Source organism: Balaenoptera ricei, chromosome 8 (genome assembly GCF_028023285.1).
Source record: "Balaenoptera ricei isolate mBalRic1 chromosome 8, mBalRic1.hap2, whole genome shotgun sequence".
Lineage (NCBI taxonomy): Eukaryota > Metazoa > Chordata > Mammalia > Artiodactyla > Balaenopteridae > Balaenoptera > Balaenoptera ricei.
Window position 1 is genome coordinate 82,444,959 of NC_082646.1, and position 16,835 is coordinate 82,461,793.

At 37.5% G+C, this 16,835-nt stretch overlaps 1 protein-coding gene across 6 annotated transcripts in view; it reads left to right on the plus strand.

The window, feature by feature from the left end:
• The window catches only part of BBOX1 (gamma-butyrobetaine hydroxylase 1), an 81,509-nt gene that overhangs the window by 25,258 nt on the left and 39,416 nt on the right, over window positions 1-16,835 (plus strand). For all 6 annotated transcript variants that reach the window (XM_059929611.1, XM_059929612.1, XM_059929615.1 and 3 more), the window contains one exon: window positions 1,265-1,463. In XM_059929611.1, the coding sequence (XP_059785594.1) occupies window positions 1,265-1,463 (199 nt within the window). The remainder of the gene's footprint in view (window positions 1-1,264; window positions 1,464-16,835) is intronic.

Genomic DNA, 16,835 nt, shown 5'->3' on the forward strand with positions numbered 1-16,835 from the left:
ATGTGTTTATAATCTGATTAGTTCTTCCCCCCGCCCTGCCCCAACACACACCTACTCATCTCTGTGAATGTCCTCATGCAACTCGCTGGTAGGAGATAAGGAAGTGGCTTCCTGCACCTGTAAGTATCTTTGCTACTACTAAACCAACATCTGACTCCTAAGAAATCCCTGGTTCTGCAGAAACAGCCATGCTGACATCAAAGAAGAAATGATTTCCAATCTACAACTACTACAAGGGAACACTGACCCGATCTTTTATCTTAAACTGGAGGCTCTGGGGTTGTTTTCTGTAACATGACGTATATTTCCCAGTTAGAAAAAGGAGGCATTGCACAGGATGATTTTGAGATCATAAGTCCTCATTCCGTCACTTGTTAGGAAGGCTTGCCTTCCTAAGGCAAATTCTTTCCCCCAAAATGAAGAAATCAAGTGGATTAGCTAGAGTGGTCTTTGCTGAATGCAATTATTAATATCTGAGTTATTTTCCTTGGCAAAATAATGTTTCCTCTGTGTTCTACCTCCTTTGAGAGAGCCTGGTTTGTAAGCAAATTATTTTCTACATTTGTTTTCCTTTCTGTTTTTTCAAGTAAACATTTTTATGAGTAATAAATCATGAGGAATCAGAAAACAAAGAAAGGCATTTGACTTTATCTCATGTGGCATTGTCACCAGAGTGTTTGTGCATGCCATGAGCACAACTTTCATCTTTTCCTCCCCATGGACAGCTTTTGCTGACTCCTGTGAACAAGTTGACCCTAGAGAAAGCTTCTTATCAGGTAAAATAAGAGGAAGAAGGAGAGTTCCTACCATGGCAAGCACTTCTCACCCCGACCCCCAGGGATAGGCATATGCTGTTCTAGCACGTGATTCTGATTTTATCTCTATTTGGAATTGAGCAATATAACTTGGCTGTTAAAATACACAATATTTCAAGGCTATTTCTAAGCAATGTCCAGGCAGAGAAGCCCTAAGGACATATGCATCAAGAGCCATCACAAGCTAAACAACATTCTCTTGACAAATGTGTTATAGTGAATACCTGTCATGGGTCTTCCACGGTTGTAGGCAGAAAGCATAGAGTAGACTGGCTTGGGTCCAGGGAAGAAGAGCTGGTAACTTGGGCATTTCTAATATGACTGAAATTTAATCAATTCCATGATAGAACAAAGGTAAGCTTCAATGAACTAGTCCCTTCTCTGAGGTTCTCACTGTATGTTAAAAACAGTGCAATCCCATCTGGTTTCTTCTTTTTCTTAATTCACAGAATGTCAGTACTGGGGCTCAGAGTTCCAGCTACCTACTCTGGATTTTGAAGATGTTTTAAAAGATGATGAGCATGCATACAGGTGGCTCTCCAGGCTCAAGAATGTCGGCATAGTGCGACTCACAGGAGCATCTGACAAACGAGGAGAAGTTTTAAAACTTGGGAAAAGGATTGGTTTCCTTTATCTCACATTTTATGGGTGAGTCACCAAATAGTTGGTATTCTGCCATCATATATAGGGTTTGATATACTTCCCAGACAGGGGACTCTTTTGATTGATGATATAGAAATTTCTACAATGTCTTGACAGGAAGTCAGATGAGAATCTAAAAGTGGGATTTCTCTGAGAATGACTGGAATGACGTCAGACGCCAAAGACAGGATAGTTAAAGGTCGAGGATTAGTTTGCTAGGGCCGCACAACAGAATACCATAGACTGGGTGGCTTGAACAACAATAGTTTATTTCCTCACAGTTCTAAAGGCCAGAAGTCCAAGATCAAGGTGCTGGCAGGTTTGGTTCTTGGTGAGCGCTCTCTTCCTCACTTGCAGTTGGCCAATTTCTCACTGTATCTTCACATGGCCTTTCCTCAGGGTACCTGCACTCCTGGTATCTCTTCCTCTTCTTGTAAGGACACCAGTCCTATTGGATTAGGGCCCCGCCCTTAAGATTTCATTTAATCGGGAATTCCCTGGCAGTCCAGTGGTTAGGACTCCACGCTCTCACTGGAGAGGGCCCGGGTTCAATCCCTGGTCAAAAAAGAAAAAAACCAAAGATTTCATTTAACCCTAATCACCTCCTTAAAGGCCCTTTCTCCGAATGTAGTCACACTGAAGGTTAGGGTTTCATCATATGAATTTGGGAAGGACACAGTTCAGTCCATACCAAGTGGGATAGAAGACTCTTTCTCTAAGGCTTTTTAAAAATATTCAGCTTTACAACTGTGAACGTTTATTAAAGTTTTACCTCCCAAGAGTTGGCACAAAATTAGGTTGGGCCCTGGGGAAATGAAACCAGACACCAGATGTTTTAAGTAAAGCTAACATGCAGAAAATTAAGTCTACACACTTTAGCAAGTAACAGGAAATACAATTGATTTTAACTTTGGAACAAGAGGCTGTTTGCATAAGAATTGCCTGAGAGGTAACATTAATTATGGATAAGAAAACACTAGCAACAGGAAACACTACCTGGAAGTGGGGGTATGACTGTATTTCTAATCTTTAGGGTGAGCCTGTCATTTGCGATGGAGACACTTATTCTTGGGCTCAGAGTAGAGGGCACTAAAAGTGAAAAGGACCTGCAAAATGCAAAGTTTGCAAACTGGTAGCACGCGGGCAGTATTCAGATGTGTTTTGTTTGGCTCACATGATGTTGAAAAAAAATGGAATCAACACTTAAAAACTGGGAGATTTTACATTAAATATGGAGCTGACTTTTCTTGAAAAATCAAATGTAGCAACAACTGAGCTTAAACCCTGCTTGCCAGCAACCTGCTGGAGGTAAGAAAAGGCTGAGCCCTGAAGAGAGCATACTCTCACTCTCCAATTTCACGAATTCTGCCCCCAACTCCCACCTCAGACCTGCAAGAGCCCTGCTAGCCTTTGACTTTGCCCCTAGGTTTGCTAATCTAGAGCAAGACCTCGTCTGTAGGTAAACAGAAGGTCAAAAATATTCAGTCACTTGCCTCCAATGATTTGAGTATGTTTATTCATGGCAGAAGACTCTATCATGTTTAGGCTTGGATGACCCAGTCCCCACTCCCATCCCAAGAACAAACTTTTACCATTAGCGAGTTTGTGTCATACAAAATTTTTATCTCCCCTACATCTGTAAGAATTTAAGCTACCTTACAGATTACAGCAGCAACAACACACAAAGGAAAGAGGAAGAGTCTTGAAATTATTAAGAGCCCCAACTGTATTATTTGCTCTCTATTTATTTTTCACAACTTTCTGGAATAGATATTATCCCTGAGTTCACTAATGAGGAAGCTGAAGCCCAGAGAATTAAAGTATAAACCCAAGTTTCCACAGATAGTAAACAAGGAACCAGAGTTGGAATCTGTGTCTGTCCCATCCCTGGGCTTTCTAATCTACCTCACTATCAATCATAGTATGAAGGAAGAACACGGAAAAGATGCTTTAGGGCGCTGGAGGTAAACAGAGCACTTCAAATATCTTCTAAGTTGTTTTACTTCATTTTTATTTGCTGACAACAGGCTTTTTGCATTGATGCCAACACATCAGTTTTCACAGTTTCGTTACAGTGGCCAAATTTGGGGCTCTTTGTTATGGTTCCCTAACTTCCACCCCTATCCATCACATTAAGGGTCAGATTCTTAGTCCTGATTTATGACTTGTGTTTTATTTTGTTTTGTTGTTACAAATCCTTAAAAAGGCTTAATAATTTGGCCACTGATCTAATATTGTGAAATTTATTGGAATGAATACTAAAGGTTTGTTGTCAAAACAAATCAGATTTCCTACTACTCTTCCATTCCCTTTGTCCAAGATCTTTGCATCTGACCACATAGTTTACCTACACAATTTCACCTTCAGCAGTTGATCACATTTCTTCCCTAAATCTCTCAAACTATACCACACTCCAGAAAATGCCTTTCTTTCCACCTTACTGCTTCTTCCACCAATGATTACCAAGATCTCTTTTTTTAATTTTTATTTATTTATTTTTTGGTAATTTCTAATTCCCTACCTCAAGAACTTAACGAAGAGAACAGTTTTGTCGTTGTTGTTGTTGTAGCTCTGATTTTGTTTGTTTGCTTACTTGTTTCAGGGGGTTTTGTCAACAGAATGAGAAAAGTGAATATTTTCCCCGAAGTTATTTGCCGTTTCTATACTGAAGTTAGGGTAACATGAGATTTTTAAATAAGGGAGATATTTAGGACAATGTTTCTCAACCTAGGCTGCACAGTAGAATAACCAATTTAAAAAATACTGACATCTGGGTCCCATCTCCAGAAATTTTTTTTTTAACGGGACTTGGATTTGGCCTGGGTATCAGGAATTTTAGAAACTCTTCAGGTGATACTCATTTGCAGCAAAGGTCATAAGCCTCTGGTTGAGAGGAAAGGTAGTTCAAGAGAAGGCAGGTCACAGGTGGTGTGGAGCTTGGGTTCTTTACATCCTCTGAACTCTCACAATTATGTAGACTAAATGGCACTTGTCATGTTCTTCTTTGTACTGTGGTAATGCCTGGACATGATTTAGAACAGAATCAGTAGCTGCCTTAGACAGGGTCTCTCCCTTTCATATCTTTGTTTCTCCACTGGCCTTACTCTTGTTTGAAAAATAACTGGTTGGTGAGTGAGTAAACGGAAAGAATAAATGAAGGCAATGAATAATGAAGGCAATAATAATAATGCCAGAAATAGGAGAGGGACAGAGAAAGGAAAGTGGGAAATGTTAAAGGTAAACTTTGCTTTCCGGGTAGATTTTTCAAGGAGCCTGGTTTCCGCTCTTGCTTAGTTGCCAAAAACAATAATAGCTTGGTGCTACTTCACACGTGCTTGCCTTGGGGAAACTAACCTAGTACTTTTCCATTCGAATAGGGTTACTAGTTTAGAGAATTTGAACTGCGTGTGTCTAAAGTGAGAATTATAATGTCTATTTTGGGGTTTTGGCTGCCATCTACATTGTTAGATTGTTGGTTGGATAAACAAAAACAGTAGATTCCAGAACTTTCTGTAGTTTTAGCATATGGTAGGCAAGGAATAAATGTATAATGAATAAATTCACACTTAGTTTTTAATAGACTATAAAGCAGCTGACAAATGCAATAGTTATTAGAGCATTTCATATTATAAAATTATGTTCACCTACTAAATCAAAATGGCAATAGCTTTGAGGATAAATGTTTACATCATTTTCCATAGCTGTATTTTCTCAGATACTTGCCATTTTTTGACAGTGCATCATCTAGGCAATATTTTTTCATGCAGCCATGTGAAATGCTCAGTAACCTTACTGCCTTAAGGATGAAATCTTTCCTGGGAGAAAAGAATAAGAGTTGGTAAAGAAACCCCCATTGTCAATTTTGTCAAATACATATACATGTGGATCAGTATGTAAAAAGATGACCTTTTCAGGAGGATTTAAACCTTTGACTTGGAACAATGTAGTTTTTGCAGAGTGAGGCCAAAAGCCTCATCCCATGTCCCTGACCACACCCCGCCCCCACAAAAGGAATAAAAACAGCTTTCTGGATCATTTCTTTATTGAACAAAATATCTGAATTTTATGACATAATTTAACCCAATGGGAAATAGTCATTGTAAACTACACTCCACTGCCATCTTCAATGACTGAATGCAAGTTAGAATAATGCATTCGACAATGCATCCCACAGAGTAAGTCTTAAAGAAAGTACAATCACTGTCAATGAAAGAGAATGTCCTGGTCGGTGGTATTGTCGTCTTGCTCATCCATGCAACAACCATTCCTTGAATACTTTACCACGTGCAAGGCACCATGTCAGGCATTTTGTTCTGAACTAGATCTGGGTTTCTACTTTATGGAAAACAATCTTTGGTGATTGCTGTATATGGGTGATTATAAAGAGTTGAGTTGACTTCATCTAGATAATCTGGAACAATAAATATTCCATAAAACCAAGGAACAAACTGTAAAGTACCCCTGGACTTCTGGCATTACAAATGAGGGAACAAGATAGTCAATACATGCCAACAGTAATTAAAAGGTAATACATAGTGGAAGGGTGATACTCTCCCAGCCTGGTGAAAGCATGGTGAAGATGGGGCGATATTCAACTATCAATATGGCAACTAGAGAGAATGAAGCCAGACTCCTCAAACTTACACAGGCTACCACTGTATAAATAGGTGTGACATTACTACATACATATTTAATTATGACTATATAATTCCATACAGCTCCTCCTCCCCATCTCAAGCTAGCCCAACTTAGATGCAAACCATTTTATCCACCAAAGAGAGTTGGTAGGGAACGACTACAACCATAGTTCCTTTCTCACTTTGCTCAGATTGCTTTCCTCCCTTCCTACTTAACACCTTCTTTCTAGCATGCATCTCCCTCACTTTTGCATCTCCTGACCTTTATCCTGTCTACAAACAACCTGTTCCAAGTCCTCCTCTGATTTTGGCTGCTTTTTGGCCTTTTGTGCCCTAGTTGCTTGACCTATTAATCTTTCTCCTCCTGTGTTCCAACCACCATCCCTGCTACATCCTCCCTTGATCTGGTAGCCTCTGAAGTTTTAAGGGAGAGAACCCCTCTCCCAGCCTCAGCTCTGTGAGATCACTACCAGCGCCACATCCCCATGCCCAGGCATTACAAGAAAACAAAATAAGTACTTTACTACTCATCCTAGGAGCTAGTTTTGCATTCTGAACCGCCCATCCAGAAAGAGAGGTGGAAATTCCCTTCTCTCCCATATATTCCTAATATCTAGTTAGGCAATTTCTGTTTCCTGTGGAAGATTCCACTTTTAGGGATAATGCATGCAGTGTGAAAGAAAATAAACTACTGTGTTGTAAGATATCACTACTGTTAGTTTGCTGAGTTGTAGTAATATTTGCTAGTCATCATATTTTGAGACTGTAATTATAAGACAATGAGAAGTTCACATGCTCTTCCCTAAAAAGGCAAAAGCATAACCTGAGAATTTCTTCTCTAATTAGTTGGACAACTAAATTAACTGGTGAGGTTAGGGTATTACTATTTATATATACTTGTGTGTGTGTGTGTGTGTGTGTGTGTGTGTGTGTGTGTGCGTGTGTGTGTGTGTGACACAGAGATGGGGTGGGGGAGGAGGGTTCAACATCGTATTTTTTGGTGTTTACCACTAATATTGTATATTAACTAGTTATCTTGCTTGTGACTACTAGCCAGGATAACCTTTGAAAATAAGGCATGTGTATCTCATTGCCATTGCCACCGTCATATTGAGCTCTTTGCAGGCAGAAACGGTGGCCTGCTCAGTACTAGCTTGGTGTCTCACACACACTTATCTCTCAGGAAACGTTAATGAAAGGGAATGTATGCTACGATATTGAGAAATTCCATTTGATCAAGACATCAAAAATTCTTTCTTAGCATTGTCGATATTTATCAGTCCTTAGAAAATTAACCTCATGAACAACTCATCAGAAAGTCAAGAGGAAGAAAAATACAAATTTCAACCGTAGCTAGCAAAACTCCTCTTTTCCAGATCAGAGCCCAGAAGTTCAGTTCTTTCTTCTTCTTTCTTCTTTCTAAGAATATTTTATTTTCTAGCACGAGCAAGATGCAGTAACACATGTAACAAGGATTAGACTAAGAAGAATAATCAGCTGAAAATTAAAAAATATATTTTTCTGAAACACTAACATCAGGAATAAAATAAAGATGATGAGAGATAATGAGGAATAGGGGTAAAAGCAAAGAAATTTATGAATCTTGGTGGTAGTCAAATTTTATCTTGTGGAGACAGCATGAAAGCTATGTAAATGCTGAATAAAACTTATAAGGCCACAAATTGTTGTGGAAAATAAATAAATACTTTGAAACACTTCCTTCCAAAAAGTTTAGGAAAGAATTGAGGACCCAATGCCCCAGAACATCTGTATTGCCTTACTGCCCAGAGAGCTGCCCACGGGACCAGTAGGGAAGCAGAGCTTAATCATGGCTTCACCACCAGCTATTTGTAGGTGAGAAGTTGGTCTAAACTTTTCTTTAGTTTCCCAGAGTTCTATAATTCTCCTCTACTGAGGCCTTGTTTCTCTTTCTAAAGGAGTGTTTTAATACCTATCATGCCCTTTGAGGCCTTTGGATGAAAATTTGCTGGAAAAATCTAAAAATGCTACTATTACTGCTGAGTTTTGCATTTGCATGAGTACCTTGCATGCAGGCTTCATGAGATGAATAAAATAATGTCAAACAGCAAATGTTTCTATTGGGCTGTTTGTCAAATGCACCAGCCAAGCCAGTTAAGAATTAACATTATTGAAATAGCCTCTGGGGAGAACAAACATATCTCCTTTCCAGCATTCACTGGATTTCTGCTAGCATTTCTGTAAGCCAGCCCAGCAGCACTTCACACATTAACTTGTATTAGAGATTGAGGATGTATGAGTGAAAAATATGATTATTCTTTGGCATCTGGCTCCTTAGAAATTGCTCCTACCATTAGTACTCCCTCCAAATCTGACTTTGAAACAGCTACTTGCTTGATATACATGTTACTAGAAAACGTTTGTGAAGTGTGGGGACTGAAGAGGGGAAGAAAAAACAAGTTTACCCATTTTGCTGAAGTTTCTAGCCAAGAAATTGCTTGAGAAAACCACACAGCCCTTCTTGAATAAAAATGGCTATAAAATAAAAACTAACCTAGAAGCAATTCAGACTTGGGAAGAAAACAAAGAAAACTTGTCTGAGTTCTGAATTGAGTTGTAATTTCATCCTACTTCGTGAAAAATCTACACTGAGATTTCTTAATGAGTTGTTTTAGATTTAGTACTGATCACAGTCTTTGAGGATTGGGTTGGGGGGAGCTTTAAAATGTGTATTCTTCTGAGTATTAGGGTTTCCCAAGCAGAGTAACAAGCTGTGTTCTTTCGGCCATTGTGAATCCCAGTTTATGTTATCAGCCAAGAGCCAGTCCCCTGAGTTCCCTTTGTAATATTAGGTTTCACGGTAAAGTAGCTGCCAACAAAACCACTTGAGTATGAGGTCATCTCATGAATGAAAGGAAAAATAATTTCTGTATCTGATGCTCCTCTAGAAATCACTTGAGGAAATTTATAGGCTACCCTACTAAGGCAGTTGCTTTTCCACAAGCCCTCCAATCCCCATTACCTCCTTGGTTATACTCTGTGCAGCTAAGACAGGCAGCTGCTGTTATTGGGATGGGAGAAAATAATTTTCTGTTAAGCACTTTTTATGTGCTAAGTATTGAGCTCCATGCTTTACCATCATGATCTTGAATCTTGACAATTCTGATAAGAATCATTATCCCCATTTTAAAAGTAAGGAAACTGAGACAGAAGAATCAGCTACAAACTCAGGTTTACTTGACTCAACAGTCTGTAATCTTTCCTTTACAGCACGCCACTATGGTGGTTTGTTGATATTAACATTTTCCCATAGTCCCTAATGCCATAATAATTGTTGACTATCAAATGTGGCTTCGACTCATACTGCTAGCCCAGATGCAAGGGAATAATTTGACAGGATTATGTGGAAAGTTCTCAAACTAAACCATAATGACAGTACCAGACTATTCATTCCCTTCCCCTCTATTAAATTCAAATTAGAGCCAACTGTTTATGCAAAGGGAAAATGACAGTTGACAAACAGATAACTTGTCACAAGAGAAGATAAAGTTTATATTTTTTTCTTTTTTTTTAATATTTAAATTTTATTTATTTTTTTATACAGCAGGTTCTTATTAGTCATCAATTTTATACACTTCAGTGTATACATGTCAATCCCAATCGCCCAATATGTCACACCACCACAACCACCACCCCGCCACTTTCCCCCCTTGGTGTCCATACGTTTGTTCTCTACACCTGTGTCTCAATTTCTGCCCTGCAAACCAGTTCATCTGTACCATATTCCTAGGTTCCACATATAGGCATTAATATACGATATTTGTTTTTCTCTTTCTGACTTGCTTCACTCTGTATGACAGTCTCTAGATCCATCCATGTCTCTACAAATGACCCAATTTCATTCCTTTTTATGGCTGACTTATATTCCATTGTATATATGTACCACATCTTCTTTATCCATTCGTCTGTCAATGGGCATTTAGGTTGCTTCCATGACCTGGCTATTGTAAATAGTGCTGCAATGCACATTGGGGTGCATGTGTCCTTTTGAATTATGGTTTTCTCAGGGTATATGCCCAGTAGTGGGATTGCTGGATCATATGGTAATTCTATTTTTAGTTTTTTAAGGAACCTCCATACTGTTCTCCATAGTGGCTGTATCAATTTACATTCCCACCAACAGTGCAAGAGGGTTCCCTCTTCTCCACACCCTCTCCAGCATTTGTTGTTTGTAGATTTTCTGACGATGCCCATTCTAACTGGTGTGAGGTGATACCTCATTGTAGTTTTGATATGCATTTCTCTAATAATTAGTGATGTTGAGCAGCTTTTCATGTGCTTCTTGGCCATCTGTATGTCTTCTTTGGAGAAATGTCTATGTAGGTCTTCTGCCCATTTTTGGATTGGGTTGTTTGTTTTTTTAATATTGAGCTGCATGACCTGTGTATATATTTTGGAGATTAATCCTTGGTCCGTTGATTCGTTTGAAAATATTTTCTCCCATTCTGAGGGTTGTCTTTTTGTCTTGTTTATGGTTTCCTTTGCTGTGCAAAAACTTTGAAGTTTCATTAGGTCCCATTTGTTTATTTTTGTTTTTATTTCCATTACTCTAGGAGGTGGATCAAAAAAGATCTTGCTGTGATTTATGTGAAAGAGTGCTCTTCCTATATTTTCCTCTAAGAGTTTTATAGTGTCTGGTCTTACATGTAGGTCTCTAATCCATTTTGAGTTTATTTTTGTGTTTGGTGTTAGGGAGTGTTCTAATTTCATTCTTTTACATGTAGCTGTCCAGTTTTCCCAGCACCACCTATTGAAGAGACTGTCTTTTCCCCATTGTATATCCTTGCCTCCTTTGTCATAGATTAGTTGACCATAGGTGCATGGGTTTAACTCTGAGCTTTCTATCTTGTTCCATTGATCTATGTTTCCATTTTTGTGCCACTACCATATTGTCTTGAGTACTGTAGCTTTGTAGTATAGTCTGAAGTCAGGGAGTCTGATTCCTCCAGCTCCGTTTTTTTCCCTCAAGACTGCTTTGGCTTTTCGGGGTCTTTTGTGTCCCCATACAAATTTTAAGATTTTTTGTTCTAGTTTCATAAAAAATCCCATTCGTAATTTGATAAGGATTGCATTGAATCTATAGATTGCTTTGGGTGGTATAGTCATTTTCACAATATTGATTCTTCCAATCCAAGAACATGGTATATCTCTCCATCTGTTGGTATCATCTTTAATTTCTTTCATCAGTGTCTTACAGTTTTCTTCATACAGGTCTTTTGTCTCCCTAGGTAGATTTATTCCCGGGTATTTTATTCTTTTTGTTGCAATGGTAAGTGGGAGTGTTTCCTTAATTTCTCTTTCAGATTTTTCATCATTAGTGTATAGGAATGCAAGAGATTTCTGTGCATTAATTTTGTATCCTGCAACTTTACCAAATTCATTGATTAGCTCTAGTAGTTTTCTGGTGGCGTCTTTAGGATTCTCTATGTATAGTATCATGTCATCTGCAAACAGTGACAGTTTTACTTGTTCTTTTCCAATTTGGATTCCTTTTATTTCTTTTTCTTCTCTGATTGCTGTGGCTAGGAGTTCCAAAACTATGTTGAATAATAGTGGCAAGAGTGGACATCCTTGTCTTGTTCCTGATCTTAGAGGAAATGATTTCAGTTTTTCACCATTGAGAATGATGTTTGCTGTGGGTTTGTCATATATGGCCTTTATTATGTTGAGGTAGGTTCCCTCTATGCCCACTTTCTGGATTGTTTTTACCATAAATGGGTGTTGAATTTTGTCAAAAGCTTTTTCTGCATCTACTGGGATGATCGTATGGTTTTTATTCTTCAGTTTGTTAATATGGTGTATCACATTGATTGATTTGCATATATTGAAGAATCCTTGCATCCCTGGGATAAATCCCAATTCATCATGGTGTATGATCCTTTTAATGTGTTGTTGGATTCTGTTTGCTAGTATTTTCTTGAGGATTTTTGCATCTATATTCATCAGTGATATTGGTCTGTAGTTTTCTTTTTTTGTAATATCTTTGTCTGGTTTTGGTATCAGGATGATGGTGGCCTCTTAGAATGAGTTTGGGAGTTTTCCTTCCTCCACAATTTTTTGGAAGAGTTTGAGAAGGATGGGTGTTAGCTCTTCTTTAAATGTTTGATAGAATTCACCTGTGAAGCCATCTGGTCCTGGACTTTTGCTTGTTGGAAAATGTTTAATCACAGTTTCAATTTCATTACTTGTGATTGGTCTGTTCATATTTTCTATTTCCTCCTACTTCAATCTTGGAAGGTTATACCTTTCTAAGAATTTGTCCATTTCCTCCAGGCTGTCCATTTCATTGGCATAGAGTTTCTTTTAGTAGTCTCTTAGGATGCTTTGTATTTCTGCGGTGTCTGTTGTAACTTCTCCTTTTTCATTTCTAATTTTATTGATTTGAGTCCTCTCCCTCTTTTTCTTGATGAGTCTGGCTAATGGTTTATCAATTTTGTTTATCTTCTCAAAGAAGAAGCTTTTAGTTTTATTGATCTTTGCTATTGTTTTCTTTGTTTCTATTTCATTTATTTGTGCTCTGATCTTTATGATTTCTTTCCTTCTACTAACTTTGGGTTTTGGTTGTTCTTCTTCCTCTAGTTCCTTTAGGTGTAAGGTTAGATTGTTTACTTGAGATTTTTCTTGTTTCTTGAGGTAACCTTGTATAGCTATAAACTTCCCTCTTAGAACTGCTTTTGCTTCATCCCATAGGTTTTGCATCATCGTGTTTTCATTGTCATTTGTCTCTAGGTATTTTTTGATTTCCTCTTTGATTTCTTCAGTGATCTCTTGGTTATTTAGTAACGTATTGTTTAGCCTCCATGTGTTTGTGTTTTTTACGTTTTTTCCGCTGTAATTCATTTCTAATCTCATAGTGTTGTGGTCAGAAAACATGCTTGATATGATTTCAATTTTCTTAAATTTACTGAGGCTTGACTTGTGACCCAAGATGTGGTCTATCCTGGAGAATTATCTGTGAGCACTTGAGAAGAAAGTGTAATCTGCTGTTTTTGGATGGAATGTCCTACAGATATCAATTAAATCTATCTGGTCTATTGTGTCATTTAAAGCTTCTGTTTCCTTATTTATTTTCATTTTGGATGATCTGTCCATTGGTGTAAATGAGGTGTTAAAGTCCCCCACTATGATTGTGTTACTGTCGATTTCCTCTTTTATAGCTGTTAGCAGTTGCCTTATGTATTGAGGTGCTCCTATGTTGGGTGCATATATATTTATAATTGTTATATCTTCTTCTTGGATTGAACCCCCTTGATCATTATGTAGTGTCCTTCCTTGTCTGTTCTAACATTCTTTATTTTAAAGTCTATTTTATCTGATATGAGTATGGCTACTCCAGCTTTCTTTTGATTTCCATTTGAATGGAATATCTTTTTCCATCCCCTCACTTTCAGACTGAATGTGTTCCTAGGTCTGAAGTGGGTCTGTTGTAGACAGCATATATATGGGTCTTGTTTTTGTATCCATTCAGCAAGCCTGTGTCTTTTGGTTGGAGCATTTAATCCATTCACGTTTGGGGTAATTATCGATATGTATGTTCCTATTACCATTTTCTTAATTGTTTTGGGCTTGTTTTTGTAGGTCCTTTTTTCTCTTGTGTTTCCCACTTAGAGAAGTTCCTTTAGCATTTGTTGTAGAGCTGGTTTGGTGGTGCTGAATTCTCTTAGCTTTTGCTTGTCTGTAAAGCTTTTGTTTCTCCATCGAATCTGAATGAGATCCTTGCCGGGTAGAGTAATCTTGGTTGTAGGTTCTTCCCTTTCATCACTTTAATTATATCATGCCAGTCCCTTCTGGCTTGTAGAGTTTCTGCTGAGAAATCAGCTGTTAACCTTATGGGAGTTCCCTTGTATGTTATTTGTCATTTTTCCCTTGCTGCTTTTAATAATTTTTCTTTGTCTTTAATTTTTGCCAATTTGATTACTATGTGTCTTGGTGTGTTTCTCCTTGGGTTTATCCTGTATGGGACTCTCTGCACTTCCTGGACTTGGGTGGCTATTTCCTTTCCCATGTTAGGGAAGTTTTTGACTATAATCTCTTCAAATATTTTCTCTGTTCCTTTTTCTCTCTCTTCTCCTTCTGGGACCCCTATAATGCAAATGTTGCTACATTTAATATTGTCCCAGAAGTCTCTTAGGCTGTCTTCATTTCTTTTCATTCTTTTTTCTTTATTCTGTTCCACAGCAGTTAATTCCACCATTCTGTCTTCCAGGTCACTTATCCGTTCTTCTGCCTCAGTTATTCTGCTATTGATTCCTTCTAGTGTAGTTTTCATTTCAGATTGTATTTTTCATCTCTGTTTGTTTGTTCTTTAATTCTTCTAGGTCTTTCTTCAACATTTCTTGCATCGTCTCGATCTTTGCCTCCATTCTTTGTCTGAGGTCCTGGATCATCTTCACTATCATTATTCTGAATTTTTTTTCTGGAAGGTTGCCTATCTCCACTTCATTTAGTTGTTTTTCTGGGGTTTTATCTTGTTCCTTCGTCTGGTACATAGCCCTCTACCTTTTCATCTTGTCTATCTTTCTGTGAATGTGGTTTTTGTTCCACAGGCTGCAGGATTGTAGTTTTTCTTGCTTCTAAAGTTTATATTTTAATGTTTCACAATAATAATCTAAACTAGCATCCAATTCTTGTTCTGATGAAATAAATTAAGCACAGTTTTCCTTTCACACCCCAAAAAACTATTAAATATGCTTAATGTGGAAATCTCATAGTTTTTTGGGTTTTTTTTTTTTGCAATGTAATATATTCTAAGTTTTTCCTAATGAAGGCCTTTTGAACTTTGGAGCAAATTGCTGTAACGTTTTTCTTTATGTTTTTAGAGGCAGCTGCCATCTTTCTATCATTACCTGTCTTCATTTTTATTGTTGGGTGTATTATTAACCTTTAAAAATAAATTTTCAGAAAATACTTCTCATGGTAGAATATAGATACAGAAAAATCACATAAAACAAATGTATAGCTTAATGAATTACTAAGGCAAACACCCTTAAATACCATCCAGGTCAAGAAATGGAACATTGCCAGCCACTCTACAACCCATCCACAAATCCTAACCAATCACAAACCTCTCTTTTCTCCCTACATGTAATAGCGCCCCTGTATTTTAAGGTATTCACTATCATACTCACTTACATTTTTTTCTAGTTTAAAGTATTAGCACCCAAGTGTGACTTCCTTAGCACTACAGTTTGGTTTCCCAACTTTTTAGTTTTCTGATATCTTTTTTCCTTATGTACAATCAGTTCTATTTGTAAACATAAATTTATTAATCAGCACCAGTGCTATGTCAATGTATTTCTATTCACTTCAGTTGCCTGAAGCCCATTCTCTTGTAAATTCCTCAGGAAGAACTCATGGGAACACTACTCCATGAATTCTTGCATATTGAAAGCAACTTAAGAGCTTTATACTTGAAAATCAACTTGGCTAAATATCAAATTCTTGGCTCACAGCATCTCTAAGATGTCAGTATGGTTTTATTGGTAATCTAATTTTCTTTTCCTTATAAATAATTTGATATTTTTACCTAGATTCTCAAAAGATTTTATTTTCTTTGAAGACCAGTAATTTTATAGACTATTTCTTCATGTTGGTTGCTCTGGGGTAACTTTTTCAGGGAGTATATGGGTTGATCTTTCAGTGTGCAGTTTCGAATCTCATGTTTTAAATTTCAAGAATTTTTCTGAGTTGTAGATTTTAGTATTTGTTCTGTTCTTTACTTTGAGCTTCTTCTTTTGAGGACACCTATTATGTATATATTAAATCATCTTTGCCTATCCTCTTAATTTGTTACTTTCTCTCAAATCCTTCTTACCTTTTTTAAAAAAAAAATTTTAATTGAAGTATAATTGATTTAGAATGTTGTGTTAATTTCTGCTATACAGCAAAGTGACTCAGTAATACACATATATACATTTTTATATTCTTTTCCATTATGGGTTATCCCAGGATATTGAATATAGTTCCCTGTCCTATACAGTAGGACCTCATTGTTAATCCATTCTATATGTAATAGTTTGCATCTCCTTACCCCAAACTTCCAATCCATCCTTCCTCCAACCCCCTCCCCCTTGGCAGCCACAAGTCTGTTCTCGTGATCATGGTATCTTCCCTGCCAGGTAAGTATACAAGCCTGTTCTCTATGTCTGTGAGTCTGTTTCTGTTTCATATATAAGTTCATTTCTGCCATATTTCAGAATCCACATATAAGTGATATCATATGGTATTTGTCTTTCTCTTTCTGACTTACTTCACTTAGTATGATAATCTCTAGTTGCATACATGTTGCTACAAATGGCATTATTTTGTTCTTTTTTTATGGCTGAGTAGTATTCCATTGTATATATGTACCACATCTTCTTTATCCATTCATCTGTCAGTGGACATTAAGGTTGTTTCCATGTCTTGGCTATTGTGAACAGTGCCAACATGAACATAGGGGGGCATGTATCTTTTGGAATTATAGTTTGGTCCAGATATATGCCCAGGAGTGGGATTGCTGGATCATATGGTTATTCTATTTTTAGTTTTCTAAGAAACCTCCATACTGTTTTCCATAGTGGCTGCACCAGTGTACATTCCCACCAACAGTGTAGGAGGGTTCCCTTTTCTCCACACCCTCTCCAGCATTTGTTGTTTGTAGATTTTCTGATGATGCCCATTCTGACTGGCGTGAGGTGATACCTCATTGCAGTTTTGATTT